Source organism: Lepidochelys kempii, chromosome 6 (genome assembly GCF_965140265.1).
Source record: "Lepidochelys kempii isolate rLepKem1 chromosome 6, rLepKem1.hap2, whole genome shotgun sequence".
Lineage (NCBI taxonomy): Eukaryota > Metazoa > Chordata > Testudines > Cheloniidae > Lepidochelys > Lepidochelys kempii.
Window position 1 is genome coordinate 19587116 of NC_133261.1, and position 18561 is coordinate 19605676.

Sequence of the window (18561 nt, forward strand, 5' to 3'; positions counted from 1 at the left end):
ACAGTCTGGTTGTGCAGTTAAAGCCCTGGATGAGAACTTGGGAGATCTGTGTTCAGTTACTGGCTCTACCATACACTACCTGAGTGACCTCGGGAAAGTCATTCCATCTTTCTGAGTCCCTATTTTTCATCTGAAAAATGGGAATTGTAATATTCCTTCCCCTTCCCTTTGTCTGTCCTGGAATGAGACGGTCACACAGCATAAAGGGCTGTCTACTCTTCAAGGAACTCAGTCCAACACCAAACTCCCAAGCAGAAACCTGTCTCCAGAATAGACTGTAATCAGAGCACAAGGCAGACAGCAAACTCTCTGGCTGCTTGCACAGCTCCCGCCTCCCCAAAACTGCATCTCCACCAAATCTTGCAAAACCCAATAAAACTAACACAACACATGTCACCCCAATACTAAAACCTTGCTTACATGATAAAAAAAAACTTGGAAGACTATAACAGAACTGCCTGGTGACACCTTCCAATACAACATGTCCAGTGCCTAACACACTGAGGCCCTTATAGTGGCTGGGGTACTTAAGCAATACTGTAATACACTAATAATTAAATGACAAAAATCTTGTTTAATTCAGAGTTAAGGTTGCCCAGTGATAGCTCATGCCCTTCTCACACTTCAGAAAACCAGGAAATACAGAGTGAAGGTAAACACCCCCACAACCTTAACTCTGCCCGCTGGAGCTGTCAATAGTCACTGGGAATTACATGCGTCCCCTACAGATTCATTCACCATGTTAGGTGTAACTGTACTGAATGGTTCAGGAATAAGTTGAAGCAGCTTGGAAGAGCTGTGATTGTGATATGAGGAGATCTATGGATTAGCTTGAGGAGTGTCATCATAGAGCTGTGACCCTGATATGAGGGGATCTGCGTCTGAGTCTCCTCTGTGTGTATTCTCAAAAGAAAGAGGATGTGAACCACGAGGTTCCAGTCTGCATCATTCCAGTGTAGAATTGTGGAGGTTGTGTCAGGAGCAGGGCACTGGGTGCGATGGCTATTGTCAGTGGTGAGGTGGGATAGGAGAGCAGTCTGTGGATTTAATGATGGGTAGGGGAAAGTATAGGTTGAGGTAGTAACCTGTGTGTAAGTCTGAAGGGATTGTAAAAGGGTATGAAGGGGCTGTTAAATTTTACAAGTGTGGCATTCTCTCCGGGGAGTAGGCTCAGTGTTTGAGTGTAGGGCAAGGGCAGGTAGCACCTGTCCATCACAATGAAAAGGCAGCGTGCAAGTGTGCGTGTTATGGGCATTCTGCGACATCACTCAGAGAGGGCAGAGTTAAGGTTGTGTGGGCGTTTACCTTAAGTTTTTCTCAGACATTGACAGTTCATTCTCAAATTTCTACTCAAGGTGGGTTTCATACCTCAAAGTTGAAGGCTCAGACGGGTGGTAAGTGGCCCATTCATCTCAATGAGATGTTGTCAGCTGAAAGAGAATAACCTCTGGGGATGAAGACAGCCTGAAAAAATAGCTCTGAGACATGTGAACTGCTCCATTCATTTCTGTGGGTGTTCCACCTGTCTCAGACATGTGTTCTTGGTGCATGCTCTGAGCAGGCCTGTTCTAAGCTAGAGGGCAGGGCTTCCCCAGATCCTGGCTCACATGTGGGGTAGGGAAACAGGCTCAGACACCCACAACAGGCAAGCCCCCTGGCACCCGCCTCATTTGAGGTGGGAATGGATGAGGGTCAGACTCCCATAGATGGGCACCGACTCCCAGAGCCAAGCACACATGGAGAGGTGGGGGACAGGGAGCGGGGCTCAGATACCACCAAAGGGACAGTGACTTCCAGATTACATGGAGGGGTTAGAGAGAGGGGCTCAGATACCCCAGAAAGGCAATCCTCCTTCAGAACCTGGCTCAAATGAGGGGGCAGTGATGGGGGTCACACCCCATAGATGGTCGGGAGCCCCCTAGAGCCTCACACTTACACAGGAGCATGGAGAAGAGTTCAGACACCACCAGGGGGACAAGGAACCCCAAGTCACATAAGGAATAGGAAGAGGGGCTCAGACCCCCCTGGAAAAGCAACCCCCCCCTGAACCTGGTTCACATGAGGGGAGCAAGGAGGGGGGAGGTCATGACCCTGTACATAGATTGGGGGAAACCCAGATTGTGGCACACACAAACCAATGTGGCACACACATTCCCCTGTGCCCCTAGACCCCCATTATCTGAGCCTTAACCCTCTTCCCACCTACTCTTTCACCCCAATCACCCTCCTCTCCAAGCGAGCATTTGCTTGTGTGGCTTTTTTTCACACAATAGTTTCAGCACCTTCTGCATTTTCTGCCATACTCCGATTCTGTTCCCCCAAAATTAAAATCCCCCTGTAATAGATGTAGATTGGAGCAATATGCCTGCTTCTTTTACCTCAGATTTCTGCCCCTGATTGGATTTGGACTCTCAGTGCCAGGGGTGGTACTCATATGCAATTACCATAACACATCCACAGAGCCACCCAGGTCCTGTGATAGGTGGTTTTCCAGACAGTAGACTCTGTTTCTGCACATGACAGTAGCTGAGGCGCATCATTTGGACCATCCAACTGCTGGGCCACAAATCATGATTAAAGGAGAAGCATATGGAGGTTCTCTTGACCAAATCAATGCTGTATCTGGTCATGAACACTGAGATGCAGGGAGCCCATTAACTGGTAAAGTGGGCCTAAAATTGTGGAAGAGTTTCTGTACAAGCACCAAATTTGGTCGCTCAATGGCCAGAGCTTTTGGCTTCCAGTCAGAGTTGGTGAAACAAGATCCATCATGCAAATATTTTATAATGTAAGCTAAAAAAAAACCCTTCACACAAACTTAAATCTTTGTTTTTAATCTTGACTTCTGTCAGGGTAAATCCCCCCACTCTGAACTCTAGGATACAGACGTGGGGACCCACATGAAAGACCCCCTAAGCTTATATTCTACCAGCTTAGGTTAAAACTTCTCCAAGGCAAAATTCCCCCTCTTGTCCTTGGACTGGTATTGCTGCCAACACCAAGTGATTTACACAAAAATTCAGGGAAGGGTCACTTGGAATCCGTATCCTCCCATATATCCCCCAAGGCTCCTTTACCCCCATTCCTGGGGAGGCTTGAGAATAAAATACCAACCAGTTGCTTCAGCAATGTGAGCACAACCAGACTCTTTGTCTTCAGGACACTGAAATCAATCAGGTTCTTAAAAGAAGAACTTTTATTGTAAAGAAAAAAAGTAAAAGAATCACACCTGAAAAATCAGGATGAAAGGTAACTTTTACAGGGTAATAAAAAGATTTAAAACACAGAGGATTCCCCTCTGGGGTCAGCTTCACAGTTACAAAAACAGGAATGAAATACTTCTCTAGCATAGGGAAATTCACAAGCCAAAACAAGAGATAACCAAACACATTTCCTTGCCCTACTCACAGTTCCTGTGGTTTTAGATGGATTATTCCAGGTATGGTTTTAGGAGATAGTGTGCCTGCTGGCATTTCCCTCTGTCCAGAGAGAGAACAACCCACAGAACAACAAAACAAATCCTTCCCCCCCAGATTTGAAATTATCTTCTTTCCTCATTGGTCCTTCTGGTCAGGTGCCAACTTGGTCATTTCAACTGCTTAACCCCTTACAGGTAAGGCAATCCAGTACAGCTGCCAAGGAGGGATTTTATGCTACAGAATGGGCTGGCATACATAAAGGTTGCTATCCTTCCCCCTATATTCATGACATGCCCCTCAAATCACAGACGGTGCTGGACAGCCTGTTTCACACTGGCTCTGATTTCTTCCTGGAGCTCTAGGAGAAAACAGAGTTAATAAGATATATGCACCTTTAATTTTACTACCAATTACATGAAGACTAGACAGTATTTTCCACATTTCAAGGGCTAAAATGACTTAGAATACAGGGACATTTTTACCCAGCTGATTCTGGGCAACTTTCATGGGAGAGTGCATCAGCCACTTTGTTAGAAGCTCCTGAAATGTGTTGAATTTCAAAATCAAAATCTTGAAGAGCTAAACTCCACCGAAGAAGTTTCTTGTTATTTTCCTTGATGGTATGAAGCCACTTCAGTGCAGCATGGTCGGTCTGCAGGTGGAAACACCATCCCCAAACGTATGGGCGTACCTTCTCCAGAGCGTACACAATGCCATAACATTCCTTCTAGCAACCTGATTAGGAAACTACTGAATAACTGCATCCAGCTTCACCTGTCCATTGCAATATCCAGTTGGGTTTAGGCCTAGACAGAGATGGCTCTGATGAGGCCGAGAATGCTTTGTTCCCAGCTCTCACATCCTTGGTCCTGGGCTTTGTGAATGGCAGTGTCCCAGAGGAGCCCAGCAATCGCAGCAGTTCACAGATCAAAATTTGGTCCTTCATGTTACTGGAGTTAGAGCCGTATTATTATTATTATTTGTATTACAGTAGCAGAACTCACCTTTATCCTCATTGCTCTGTTCCTCCATTGGACCACAGTGCTGTACAACTTTAGGAATCTGGCCTGGAGTCTGGCGTCTATGATGCGCTGGTTAGTAGGTTCCCAGTTGATGAGTGATTTTTCTGCACAATCTGTTATAATGAGAATTACTCCCTCTGAGTGCTTGTTGTCACTACGCCCTGAATAAATCAGATATTTCTTCTCTTGCCTGAAGCACTTCTTATCCACATCTCTCAATCTGCTCTCACCGATGCCCAGGATTTCAAGTCTATACTTGTCCATAACTCTCATGATCTGCAAGATCGTTGATGTGTGAAACATTGTTCTCACATACCAGTAACCAGCCCTGAAGCGTTTTCTTGCTTTCAGCATCCAACTTTTCAGGGACTTGGCTTCCAGAGACTGGCTTTCATCAGGAGCCTTCCTGAAGCACAAAGGGGAAGCAGTGTTCATTTTTACCGGAATGGTAGCCTGGTTCTGTTTCTATAACTGGTGAGGTGTTTTTACGAGACGACGTGTTTAGCCTTGCACTCGACCCTCCCCGCTTTATCTGGGCTTGGGACTGAAAGACACAAGCACAAGATGCAGCAATGCAGAAGTGTATTAGTAACACAAACACCAGTCTAGGATAGGTAGACAGCAAATGCCAGGAAGACCGAGACTTAGCTAATGATATTACGCTATTGAGCAACAGCCCCAAAAATTTACAAAGTCAGACAACTTGGGAAAAATAGCAGGCTAAGCAGGGCTCCGAGTTAATTATGCTAAAGCAAATATCCTTGAACCCCAGAGGTCAAGCAGTAACAGCACATTAGAATTCAAAAATATCAGACAAATTGTTCTACTTTCTTATCTCAGAAGCACCACATTGACCATCAGATAGCTCCAGAAGGAAGTGACATCAGGTATAGGAAAGTATCAGAGGGGTTGCTGTCTTAGTCTCTAGCCACAAAAACAATGAGGAGTCCCGGTGGCACTTTAAAGACTAACAGATTTTTTTGGCATTAGTTTTTGTGGGTAAAAAATCCACTTCTTCAGATGCATGGAGTGAAAATTACATATATGGGCATAAATATACTGGCACATGAAGAGAAGGGAGTTACCTTACAGGTGGAGAACCAGTGTTGACAAGGCTAGTTCAGTCAGGGTGGATGAGGTCCACTCCCAATAACTGGTGAGGAGGTGTCAATACCAAGAGAGGGAAAATTGCTTTTGTAGTGAGTAAGCCACTCCCAGTCCGTCTTCAAGCCCAAATTAATGGTGTTAAGTTTCTGAATGAATTGTAGCTCTTCACTTTCTCTTTGAAGTCTGTTTTTGAAGTTTTTTTGTTGAAGGATGGCTACTTTTAAATCTGTTATTGAATGTCTAGGGAGATTGAAGTGTTCTCCTACTGGCTTTTGTATGTTACCATTCCTGATGTCTGATTTGTGTCCATTTATTCTTTTATGTAGGTACTGTCCAGTTTGGCCAATGTACATGGCAGAGGGGCATTGCTGGCACATGATGGCTTATATCACATTAGTAGATGTGTAGGTGAATGAGCCCTGATGGTGTGGCTGATGTGTTTGGGTCCTACGCTGGTGTCACTAGAGTAGATATGGGGACAGAGTAGGCAACGAGGTTTGTTACAGGGATTGGTTCCTGGGTTAGTGTTTCTGTGGTGTGGTGTGCAGTTGCTGGTGAGTATTTGCTTCAGGTTGGGGGGCTGTCTGTAAGCGAGGACTGGCCTGCCTCCCAAGGTCTGTGAGAATGAGGGATCATTTTCCAGGATAGGTTGTAGATCGTAGATGATGCTCTGGAGAAGTTTTAGAAGTACAGCTGGGGCTGTAGGTGATGGCTAGTGGCATTCTGTTATTTTCCTTGTTGGGCCTGTCCTGTAGTAGGTGACTTCTGGGTACCCGTCTCGCTCTGTCAGTCTGTTTCCTCACTTCCCCAGGTGGGTATTGTAGTTTTAGGAATGCTTGATAAAGATCTTGTAGGTATTTGTCACTGTCTGAGGGTTTGGAGCAAATGCGGTTGTATAGGAATGATAGGGAAAAAAAACCCAGAAAGCGACCCTATAATCGTGTAAAGCTACGCTGCTGTCTTTTTTCTATGCTTATCTGTCCTTTCTACTTTGTTTATGGATAGAAAGAATGTGAACTGTGTGTAACCTGCACTCCCTGCTTTTGGGGAGAGAATTCCTTATACAGATAAGCCTCCATGCTCTTACCTACCCCAGAACTTCAAACAGACTGGGTTAACCGGTTCGAACTGGAAGAGATATCACAATGTATGTTGAACCAAGCTATAAAAGCTCATCCCTGTTCTTTGTTCGGGGCTTCACCATTTTCCTCTGAAAAGGAATTGGTGAGCCCTTCAGCTGTCGTATTTGCTAGCAATAAAGTGCCTCACTTTATCAAAGAGCCAAGACTCTGTGTTTTGTTTGGCTAATACAGAAGTCCAGGGAAGGCTACCCTCCTAACCCTAGACGGGAGGGGAACCCTTTTTCCCTAACAGGAATAGTATAGGAAAGGCATTTACTAAACTCAGCAATGTATGGAAACCAAAGATATTCAGCACCAGAATAAAACTGAGAATCTTCAAACATAATCTCAGTGTCAACATAAGGCTGCTAGAGCTTGAGAGCTACGAAGCTTTACTCAGAAAACTAGATGCCTTCGAAAATAAGTGCCTGCAAAAGATTCTTGGCATTGGTTGGAAAGACGTCGTCATCAACAAAAAGATCTGAGAAATCACCAACGAGCAGCTCATTTCCAACACAATCTGAGGGCACACTGAACATATTTGGGGCATGTACACCAGATACCAACACAGACTCCCACATGAAGTCATCAAGTGGAAATCAAATTCTGTGAGAAAACAAGGGTGCCCAAGAGAAACCTTGAGCAGAAGCCTTAGCAGGGAGGGCAGAATAGTCCATCTCAACACCTTAGAGCAAATGGAAGCAGCAGCAGATGACAGAGGGGAATGGAAGAGACTGGTTTACACCCAGTGTGCCAACATTGGCATGGGAATGATGTAATCACATAATGTAGTAGTGCCTGGGGCTCACCCAAGAACATGGCCTCATTGTGCTAGGAGCTGTACAGAGTAGTAACTAGTCCCTCTCCTGAAGAGTTTATGATGTAATTAGACAAGACAGACAAAAGGGAGGGGACAGGGACAGAACACACAAGCAGAATGAACAGTGCAATAGTGACCTTTTGTTTGTTATTTTGTTGTGGGGGGAAGGTGGGTGAATCTTTGCATTTGGGTTTTCCATAATTCTTTGGGTGGGAGTTGCTAGGTGGGGATTATCTAAATGAAAAGAGATAGGAATGGAAGGGGACAAAGAAGGGAGGGAGGAAAGAGGGGAGCATGGAAAGAGGCTGAGGTGCACTGACCATGAGGGGAGGGGAAAGGACAGATTTGCAAGAAACAGCCAATCAGCACAAGGAAGAGAATGTCGAGAGAGACAACTTGTAGCAGGTAGACAAATTACATCAGTGTCCATCAAGCTGTTTCTCTGTCTGCTCTTACTGGCTGGGAGTCAACTCTGGTCCTTGGCTTGGTTCTGGAGTTTCATGGAGGTTTAAGACCAGGGCATTAAATTGGCAACAGAAACTGACTGGCAGCTAATGGAGGGATTGGAGCACTGACCTGATATGGTCATAGTGACATAAACCACAGAAGAGGTGGAGAGTTCCTTTCAATCAGCTGGAACATACGCAGTGTTAGATTGAGTCTTAGGTGCAGTGAATTACAGTGATCCAGTCTGGAGATGAGAAATAGATGGAACTGTTTGGCTAAGTCCTTGTCTGGGCGGAAAGTGTGAAATTTCTGAGCAAACTGGTGATTCCTATTCAAACTCTGTCACAGGTTTTACCTCTACATAACGCCTGTGAGGTGAGGGTGGGCACCTCTCTCATCCCTAAGCTCCCTTTCTGGCTGGAGATGTCACTATAGCACTGGTTTGGAGTGCAGGGTGAGGTCTCCAGCGGTCAGTCTTTGGGAGGTGTCTTCTCCTCCTTTAAGGCATGGCCACAGTCCAAGACAGAAAAAAGCAAAGAAAATAATCCTGCAACCCACAAAACAGTCTGGGCTCACCCCACTGTCCCTCGCAAGGTAAAAGATAAATAGTCTCTGAGAAGAGGACTGGGTTCCTAACACCCTGCATGTCAGAGGCCAAGGATGAGCACCTGGGCTCTAATGAAAAGCAAAGCAGAGTAAAGATGGTTCCTCTGTCTCTCCAGAGGGTTCAGGCAGCAGAATCTCTTCTGCAGGTTCCCTGCCAACCTGCACTGGGCTGTGATCCTCTCTTTCAAGGAGCCACCCCTCTCCAGGTGCAATAGGTCTCACAGGTGTGCCAGGTTGGGGGTGAATGTGCCCTGATGAGTTCTTTAACCCCTTTCTGACTGGAGAGTGCCACCCCTCAAGACGGAAGTCAGGATCCCCCGATCCAATCCTGATTTCCCCAGCAGTCCCAGTCAGGGCTGACTCAGCCCTCTGGAGCCCCATGGTGGAACATGCTCAGTGAAGAAGGGAGCTTTGGAGATTCTAGCTGTAAATCTGAAATAAGTCTCCACTGAGCATCGAGACTGAGATTTTTCAAATGCTTATAACTTTGAAAATTGGGGCAGATTTTCACAGGAACAGAAATAGGCACATCCCTGTCAGAAATGCTTCCCCTGCCAAATTTTAAATTCCTGCACCAAAGCATGGGGATGATAGAGCTTCTCACTGCAAAGTTCACTAGAATTACTTGGGGGAAAGGAGCGTGTTTTCCTAGCCTATGGATGAAAATGGATGAACCATTTAGGCTGAAATTTCACAAAAATATCCGGCTTGAAGCAGACACCCAGCATGGAAAATTTAAGTCAAAATGGTTAAGGTTAGCAAAGTTATAAGCAACAGAAAACAAGGTCTACTGATGGAAGTGTCCGGCTACCATAACAGGAGGTAGTACTTCCAGCTTCACTTCAAATATGTGTACTCTACAAGGCAAAAGATAGCTTTTGACATTAGCAAATATAAAACAAATTGAAGGCACGATACATCCATTGTACAGCCCAGTACAGGTTGGGTAGTGCCTTCGTAGCTCTTACAGTGTAGTATTCAAAAGAAAGAGAAAGATACACGATGATACAAGAAGAAAAGTTAAGAAAGCTGACTGGTGATTTCTAGCCCTGGGTGACATATTCAGTGCCTTCTAATTTGGAAATAACCATGCTGTGCTATCTTGGATGCATATTTTTGAAGCACAACTTGTGTGTAAGGTGAATGTGCTGAGACATTAGTTGGTTCCCAGAAAGAGTGTATGTATGCCTCCTTTTCGTATTGTACTGCTTTGTCCCCTATTAATAAACTAACCTAAGCTTGGTTATTTGGTCTCTTAAATACTTTTAATATTGAACCACAAGTGTTGCCAAGCAATGGCTAGACCTCAGTGAATAGTGTTAGACTGACACGAATCATGTCCCGGGTGGGGAGGTAAGTACCACATTCAGGTGGCAGCAGTTCCTTTTTTAAGCAACAGTGGCTGATGTGAGCCCCTCTCTCTGATGCTCCACCAAGTCAATTGGTTTCCCATTCCCTTCCAGACTAAATTCAAAGTCCTCGTACTAATTGTCAAGACCCTAAATAGGGTACGAGAACTCCACATTGCAACTTGCATCAGTGTGACTGAACTGGTAGCTGCAATAATGCAGTGCATCCACACTAGCAGTTCTATCTTGGGTGCACACAATGTACTTCTCAAGCTTCCTTCCCCACTCTGAACTCTAGGGCACAGATGTGGGGACCTGCATGAAAGACCCCCTAAGCTTATTCTTACCAGCTTAGGTTAAAAACTTCCCCAAGGTACAAACTTTGCCTTATCCTTGAACCATATGCTGCCACCACCAAGCGTTTTAAACAAAGTACAGGGAAAGAGCCCACTTGGAGACGTCTTCCCCCAAAATATCCCCCCAAGTCCTATACCCCCTTTCCTGGGGAAGGCTTGATAAGAATCCTCACCAATTTGTACAGGTGAACACAGACCCAAACCCTTGGATCTTAAGAACAATGAAAAAGCAATCAGGTTCTTAAAAGAAGAATTTTAATTAAAGAAAAGGTAAAAGAATCACCTCTGTAAAATCAGGATGGTAACTACCTTACAGGGTAATCAGATTCAAAACATAGAGAATCCCTCTAGGGAAAACCTTAAGTTACAAAAAGACACAAAAACAGGAATATACATTCCATTCAGCCATTAAACAAAAGGAAATCTAACGCATTTCTGGCTAGATTACTTACTAACTTAACAGGAGTTGTGAATCTGCATTCCTGATCTGTTCCCGGCAAAAAGCATCACACAGACACACCAAACCCTTTGTTCTCCCCACCTCCAGATTTGAAAGAATCTTGTCCCCCCATTGGCCATTTTGGGTCAGGTGCCAGTGGGGTCACCTTAGCTTCTTAACCCTTTACAGGTGAAAGGGTTTCGTCTCTGGCCAGGAAGGGTTTTATAGCACTGTATACAGAAAGATGGTTACCCTTCCCTTTATATTTATGACAGAACTACATTCACTAGGAGTATAGTTGCAGGCCTCGGGGTTGTTGCACCTATCCTGCATTTCCTCGCGCTGCTTCCTGGAGCATATGCATAATGTCTACAGCTTATAGTTTTTGTGTACATGTAGTCACTCTTTTTGGTTTGCTGCGCCTGCTTTAAACGGTTGTGACCTGCACAAGGAGCTGCAAATGTGTTGTGAGCAGCAACACCCTCACACTTATAGACGCCATGACAGAGGGTCAGCAGCTTCTACTGCCACTCCCACCACCCCAAAACATGTGCTGAGCCTGAAGGCCCAGAGTGGATCATGAAGAGCACCAGCAGCTTTGAGGGTTGGTGGTTAGGGCGGTGAGGAGTTGGATTTAATTTACTTTTAATTCATTTCTTCAATCATGTTTATAGCTAAACTCAGTTTCTCTCTATCCAGTGTTTTCCTTTAGGAGCTAGAGATGAGAGTGCTCTGGGCCCAAAGGAAGGATATTCCTGGGGGTCCTCCATGCAGCTCAGAGAATGCTCACCAAAGTTCTTCCCCACCTTCTATGGTGGACTTCCTTGGGGCTGGAAGGATGGGACCAATCAGTGGGTGATGGAGAACCATAGAAAAGAGGATTTAGTTGGGGTGGAGGAATGCAGAGGGTAAGGTTCATCCGGGTGTTAATTTGTTAATTCATTACCATGCCTTGTGTTCTCTTTAACACATCTCAGGAGAGTGGAAATTGCTGCAGATGCTGTCAACAGGCAGCCATTATGCATTGTGGGGTGTCTGTGCTCATGCATGTAAATCAGGGGTTAGTTAGCACGGCCATGTTGTAGCATTTTATATTTTTGCACAAGAATTCCCAATGCAGCAAATATTTTTTTTAAGTTGACATGTGTTTGAAGTACTAATGCTATAACATTGTATTTCTCATTCATTGTGTCTTTGTAAATCTGAGGGGTGGGTGTTTGGGGCCAGGCCAAGCAGAGACCAACTAGTCTCCCCTCACCTACTCTGGGGCTGGCATGCAGCAGGAATATGAGTGGCACAGCTTGCTGAAAAATGGAAGCAATTCTCTTTGGAATATTTTGTTTAGTACTTCATTCATTTTTGAACCAAAATTATGAATTTTTGCAACTAACTCCAGTGAGCAGCTTGGCAGGTGACAGAATGAGCTTCATAGAGTTTAAGGCCACAAGAGACCATTAGCTCATCTAGTCTGCCCTCCTGCACATCACAGGCCCTTACATTTCCCCTAAAGTTCCCTGTGTTGAGTCCAGTGATTCTGAATTATCAAAATGCTCATGGAAGGATGGGCAGGGACAGTCTGGAACATCACTGGGAGAAGACTCGTTGCACGACTGCAGCTGTTTTGCAAGTGCTTGTGCTAAAACAGTGCAGAGGGACGTGGCGGTGGAAAATATGTGATTATATTTCCTCTGAGCAGGTTAAGCACCAGAGGTGATGGGATCCCTTGGGCATGGCTGTACGCATGTTTGTGTGTGGCTGTGCAGTGTTAGAGGTATGGTGCGGAGTTGTGTTATTGCTATTTGCCAAGGCCAATGGCCTGTAGCAGACATAGTATCAACTGTGCTCCACAGGGACAATCTCACTGGAGATGCCCAGGTTCAGACTCCAGAGCATTGGAGCAGAGTGTTCTCAACAGCTAGAACTCGGCTGTAGAACTGCTTCTGAGAGAGGAAAAGACTGAGCCCTGGCCTGGTCATGGTCAGAGCAAAATCCAAGATCACCTATTCGCTAAAACCCTTGCCAGGAACAACACCAGGGTCAGCATGAGTTGGAGGTGGTGTAATAAGAGAAAAGAAAATGGGGTTGGTGTGACAGAGCGGCCTTGGCAAAGGGTCCGCTGTTCTTTGCAAACAGCTCTCACCTAAGACCAGACAAACTCAGTAGAACAAACACATCTTACAGGATATTTATTCATCGAGTATAACATGTAACGTATCTACAGAACACTGTGTTGTCTACCCTTGCCACATCCCATAACAGTCAATGGAAAACCACTAAAGACCATGGCAAATGATCAAAACCACTTGGAGGTGAAAAGGAACATCACAGCAGGCCGGGATCACCCTGGCTATGAATATAACAAATGATGGTTTTCAGTATAACAGAGTGTAGGCAAAGGCACTCTGTATTTACTAAGGAAAGTCTCTGAGGAGCTCAGGGAGCTGTCCTGAATATTTGGATCCTGGTTCTTACCCAGCTACTACTAGAGTAACGAGGTGACTCTCAGTCCCCGAGAAACATCAGAGTGGAACAGAGAGAAAAAAAATCTCCTCCCCTCCACCATCTCTCACTGCGTCAAGCACTTTACCCAGAGGACACCTGTAAATACACCGAGGAGGCCAAATGTTACTTACTCCAATTTCTGCAGTTTGCAGTTCGGGTGTTTCAGTCCCTCACACAGCAGCCGCACTCCGGCATCTCCCAGTTTATTACCAGCCAGGTTGAGCACTGTCAGGCTCTGGCTGGTTCTGAGAACAGCAGCGAGATCCCCACAGCAAGCGCCTGTGAGACGACATTTCCACAAGCTGCAGGAGAGAGGAACACAGAGAAGGGGGATCACAGTGTGAACAGGGCTCGTCACAGCTGTTCTGACAGGTGGCCCCACCCACCAGCCTCCCTGTCCCTGACCAATCCACATGCTACACCAACTCTCCCAATCCCCACCCTATTGCAATGAGAAACCAGTGTTGGGTGGGACTTCCTGCCTAAGCCCCACCCCTTGCACTTGACTCTTGACCAATCAGGACTGTGAATGACCCAGACCCCCCAATCCTTAAACCTCTGCCATTGACCAATAATGATTAAGGTTTGGGGTAAAACTTCCTCACTAAGCACCGCCCCTCACCCTTTCCACTGACCAACCAGAATTTAAGGGACAGCCATCTGGCTACCCTAAGTCCCACCTACCCAGCTCTCAGCCAATCAGGCTGGACTTGGCACTGATCAGCCCTGGGATGGTGCGACCCAATCAGAGCAGGCTCATCACTACAGGGAGGCTGTAGGGGGAGCCCCCTCCCCAGGCAGCTGGGCCAGGCTCAGAGCAGGAGGAGCTGGGAGATCCTGACCCTCCGCGCCCCCGGCACTAGCTCTGCTGCTGCCCTGCAGGACACAGACGCCTCCTGTCTCTGCCCCCAGCTCTGAGCCCCAGGCCTGGGGAGGGGAGGCAGCTGTGACCAAGGCCCAGCACTGGCAGCGTCACACCCACCTTCCACTGAGACCCGGGAGCAAAGGCTGGGGGGATTGGAAGACAAAGAGGAGACCAGCCCCACAACCAGGGGGATCCCCAAAGTTTGGGGAAGAAGAGACCCTGAGAGGAGGGCGACCATGTGACCCTGTTGCCAGGGTCTGTTTGAGAAACACTGGTGGAGTTATTGCAACAGAAATTTTCTGCTGGATTCTGCATCCCTCCCCGCAGAGTCTGGGCTCCTGGTGGAGCTGCCAGCCAGCAGAGTGTGGAACTATGGCAGCAGCCTGGCTATGACCATGTGCATCTCAATGACTAGCCCCCAGTATGGCTGTCATATTCTACCACTCCACCATCCACCCTCCCTCCAGGGCTCAGAGGGAACCCTCTGCACCCCCAACAGCTGCCAAATCTTGCACACATGTAGAGACACCCCACCCATCGCATCTGTCACCTGCACGGCCTCCTCCATCACTACAATTGCCTTCAAAATATGGTTGCTTTGCCAAATGGGGAGGAAAGTCCTAATGTTTGAGAGAGAAAAGGAGCCCTGAATTTGTATTAGGGAGAGAAGCCCCCAATCCCTGCGGTCCCCCAAGTTCTGTCATGGTTGGTAGAGCCCCTGAGATATTTTGGAGAGAGGAAGAGAGGTGCCCCAATGCGATGAGAGAATCTATGTTTGTGTTGAAGAGAGGAAGAAATAAATTCATGGGTGTATGTGGGAAAATACAGAGATAAACCCTAGACAGGGGAGGTAGGGAGAGGGTGTTCTTGATGAATCAACAGAGAAGAGCTCCACAAAATATAAAGGTAAGAAAGGAGGGAAGACAAACAAGAAGTTGAGGAGAAAAAGGACCCAAAGTGGGGAGAAGACACATGATGGTAAAGAAGGACCCAACTGGGATAAAAAAGGAAAGACACCCCCCATATGAGCAGTGGTGTTGGGGGTAAGCTTTGGGAAGGACATAGCTGTGCCAACAGTAATAGAGTTTGTTCTTTGCCCTGGGTGCTGATCAGAGTCCATTCTGGAGGCAGAGTTTCTCTTTGGGAATTTGGTGCTGGGCTCAGATCTCTGGAAGAGGAGCCTCTGCTGTTGACCCTCTCATTCCAAAACAGGTGAATAAATGTAAATATGACAAGTTTCACTTAGAGTTTACCCAGACTCCCTGTCACCGATTTCTCCTCTGATCTGCAATGTGCTGGACACCTGCCACCACTTGGCTGAGGGTAATGCTGGTGTCAGAACAGGACACTGGTGCGAGAAGAAGGAGCAACACTACACACAGACAGACCCTGCCCTGAGGATCCTACAATCTAAACAGACCAGACAGGTGAATGGTAGGGTAAGGAAATATTATTATTCTCATTTTTCAAATGGAGAATTGAGATCCATAAGAGATTGAATGACTTGCCCAAGGTCACACAGAGAGTCTGAGTTTTGATCTAGTGATTTAATGACACGACCATCCTTTCTCTTGCATAGAGCTGTGCTTAGCCCCTCATGTTTCTCAGTATCAGAAGGGCCCCCATATTTTTTAACCAACATGACCTATTTTTTTTTCTTTTTCCCCCTCATGATTGAGGCTCTTAAGGAAGAGCTACCTACCAATCAGGTATTGAACATTAGGGCCTGAGCTACTGATGAGGCTTCTCACCATGATACCTATTGTGATTTGCTAAAGTGTGTTGGAAGAATTCAAAAAGATCTAACTACTGACCAGACCTGACCCAAGCAAACATTTGAAGAGCTGTTGGTGGGGAAAACAAAAATTCAAAATGGGTTCCCTGGAAGTGAGGGAACTCTAGTGTGTGTGAGTGTGGGGACAGGGAGAGGGAAGGTTGGACTGACTCAGATGTTTTTGAAATGTCAGGTGCCATTTGCAGTGTTTTAGAAATCTGCCATACATTTAAGGGCAAAATTGTGTTCTATCAAAATTACAAGAGCACTCATTGTTTTCATCTGGAATTCTGTACTAGGATGGTTTGCTAATATGTCATATTGTGATGTACTGTAAAGAGATGGGGAATACATCAAAACCACATGACCCCAAAATAGATTTGATTATTTCCCAGCAGATGCATACACAATCCAAATGCAACATCACTCAGTGGGAGACAGGAATGTTCACAAAGGCATTAGCAGCTCCATGATTAAGTTTACATGCAGATTTACACTTGAAGCAGGACTAAAACCCCTTATTTTTACTAGATTACCAGACCAGACCCATTCTGGGCACTAAGGGGTAACCCATGAGCTAGAAAAATTTCATTGCTGTCATGTTAGGCACATATTTGGCAGTAATCACCAGGGTGGACGTAGATATGGGAAGTGGCGTGTTTTTTCTCTAATGATTAAACATTATTGATTATCCAATCTGAGAAAAATTTGAAAATCACAAACATGGCAACAACTCAAATAAAAAGTTTAATTTTCACCAAAAGTGTCAGAAACCTTCTAAATATGATTGATAATGCAGCTATTCACTCAAAATAGTCATGTTTTTGAAAGTTTGGGAAATACTTAGACCCAGGTGATATACTGTATGCATTTTCCAATACTTTTTTCTGTTCGTTAAAGCAAAAGTCTGTAATCATACTACATTGTGAGCTTGTACCATGAAATACAAAAGTCTGTAATCATACAAGAATATGAGCTTGTACCATGAAATGCAAAAAAAAAATAACAAATTGTCATCATTTGTAGACTGGACTGATTTGAGAACAGTATTTTCCCAATCATGGGCGGAAGGAATCTTGTTATGTGCACCAATATGGAGGTGATGTGTGACTAATCACCTCCATACTGTTGCACAGAACAAAGTTAATGGGGTGGGGCCAAAGGGTTCGGAGTGTAGGAGGGGTCTCAGGGTAGGGCAGAGGGTTGGGGTGTGGGGGGATGAGGGCTCTGGCTGGGGGTGAGGGCTCTGGGGTGAGGGTTCTGGGGTGTGGCTGGGGATGAGGGTTTGGAGTGTGGGAGGGGGCTCAGTGCTTGGCAGAGGTTTGGGTTAGGTCTGCTGCTCAGCTGATTACATCTGCTGCCATACTGTGTAAGAAGAGATGTGGTTTCTTAGGTAGCCATCACCTATTCCATTTAAGGTTTTATAGATGAAAATGGGACCTTTACATTTTGCATAAAATCAGTAGGAAGCCAGTGCAGACATTATAGCACAAGTGTGTTGATGTTCCACTTTATAAATAGGCAAGTACAGTCTACCCTAGCTGAACTTTCTGAATTGTCTTATATGATCCCAAACAGAACACACTGCAGTAATTCAATCTCAAGGTGATAAAGACCTCCAGAATTGTGATTAGGTCTGCATCTGAAACAAAAGGTTGGAAGCTTCTTGACATGTGTAGATGGAGGAAAAAAACCCCACACTCTTGACTAAATACAGGGATCATCTTTGACACTGACAAATTAATACAGGGCCATGGGCAAGTTAATTCAGGCCACAGTTAAAACTCCTTAGTGGTATTTAAAATCAGAACTCGGATAAAAGGCAATGTAGGATGTGCCATTCTTATCCACTGGCAGATGGAAAGATATCCCCATGACTGCAAGCTGCACTACCCAATTTCTCTGCTCCATCTCTTCTCACCTTTTTTAACTTCCCCTTCTGTGATTTACAAACAATAAAGAGCATTGGGAGCTGGATCTCATACTCTTAAGATTTCCTAGAGGCTGGAAATATTGCAATATATCAAAGAAGTTAAAATGAAGGTAATGAAGAGTGCTAAGGGGAAGCAGTCAGTCTGGTTCAGAGGCCCATAGTGTTGGCTTCTGTTTTAGATCTGTCTTTACAGCTCATGAAACTCTCTAGGTGTGTTTGAAATATGAAAAACAAATCCACTGCCAGCAGCCTTGTTTTCATTATGAGCAACTTGCCACAACAAACCAGTGTCCGTCAGGCAGGCTGCCCTGGGGCTCGGTCTACAGGTCTCCCCCCAGCCCTTTCCCTACCGGCAGCATGCAGCTCCGGAGAAGGGGTCCCTCTCTCCCAGCTGGCAGCGCGGAGCTCCGGGGGAGGCAACGCAAGCAGGTCCCTGGCAGAATTTCCTATCTAGGGCAGAAGCAGGGCCTGAGAGGAGGGGGCTCAGAGAAGGAGTAGGGGAGGGGCAGTGCAAGGGTGTTTGGGTTTGTGTGAGTAGAAAGTTGGCAACCCTATGCAACAGGCAGTCTGAAACATCAGTGTCCATTGGTCCATGCTGAAGCTGCTTCTGTGTCTGCTCCTACTGGCTGGGAGGTCTCTCTGGGCCCAGGCCTTGCTCCTCCCGGGAATTTCATGGAGGATTAAGTTCATGGCATTAAAGGGGCAGTAGAGCTCACAGGGAGCCAGTTGGGGGGCACTGGAACATTGACTAGATGTGGTCATAGTGCCGTAAACCATGGAAGAAGTGGTCAGTTCTTCTTG

General features: G+C 45.9%; 1 protein-coding gene across 2 annotated transcripts in view; it reads right to left on the minus strand.

Moving 5' to 3' along the window:
* LOC140912510 (NACHT, LRR and PYD domains-containing protein 12-like) overlaps positions 1–18561 on the minus strand; it is a 181199-nt gene that overhangs the window by 101421 nt on the left and 61217 nt on the right. For both annotated transcript variants that reach the window (XM_073346997.1, XM_073346998.1), the window contains exon 5: positions 13320–13490. In XM_073346997.1, the coding sequence (XP_073203098.1) occupies positions 13320–13490 (171 nt within the window). The remainder of the gene's footprint in view (positions 1–13319; positions 13491–18561) is intronic.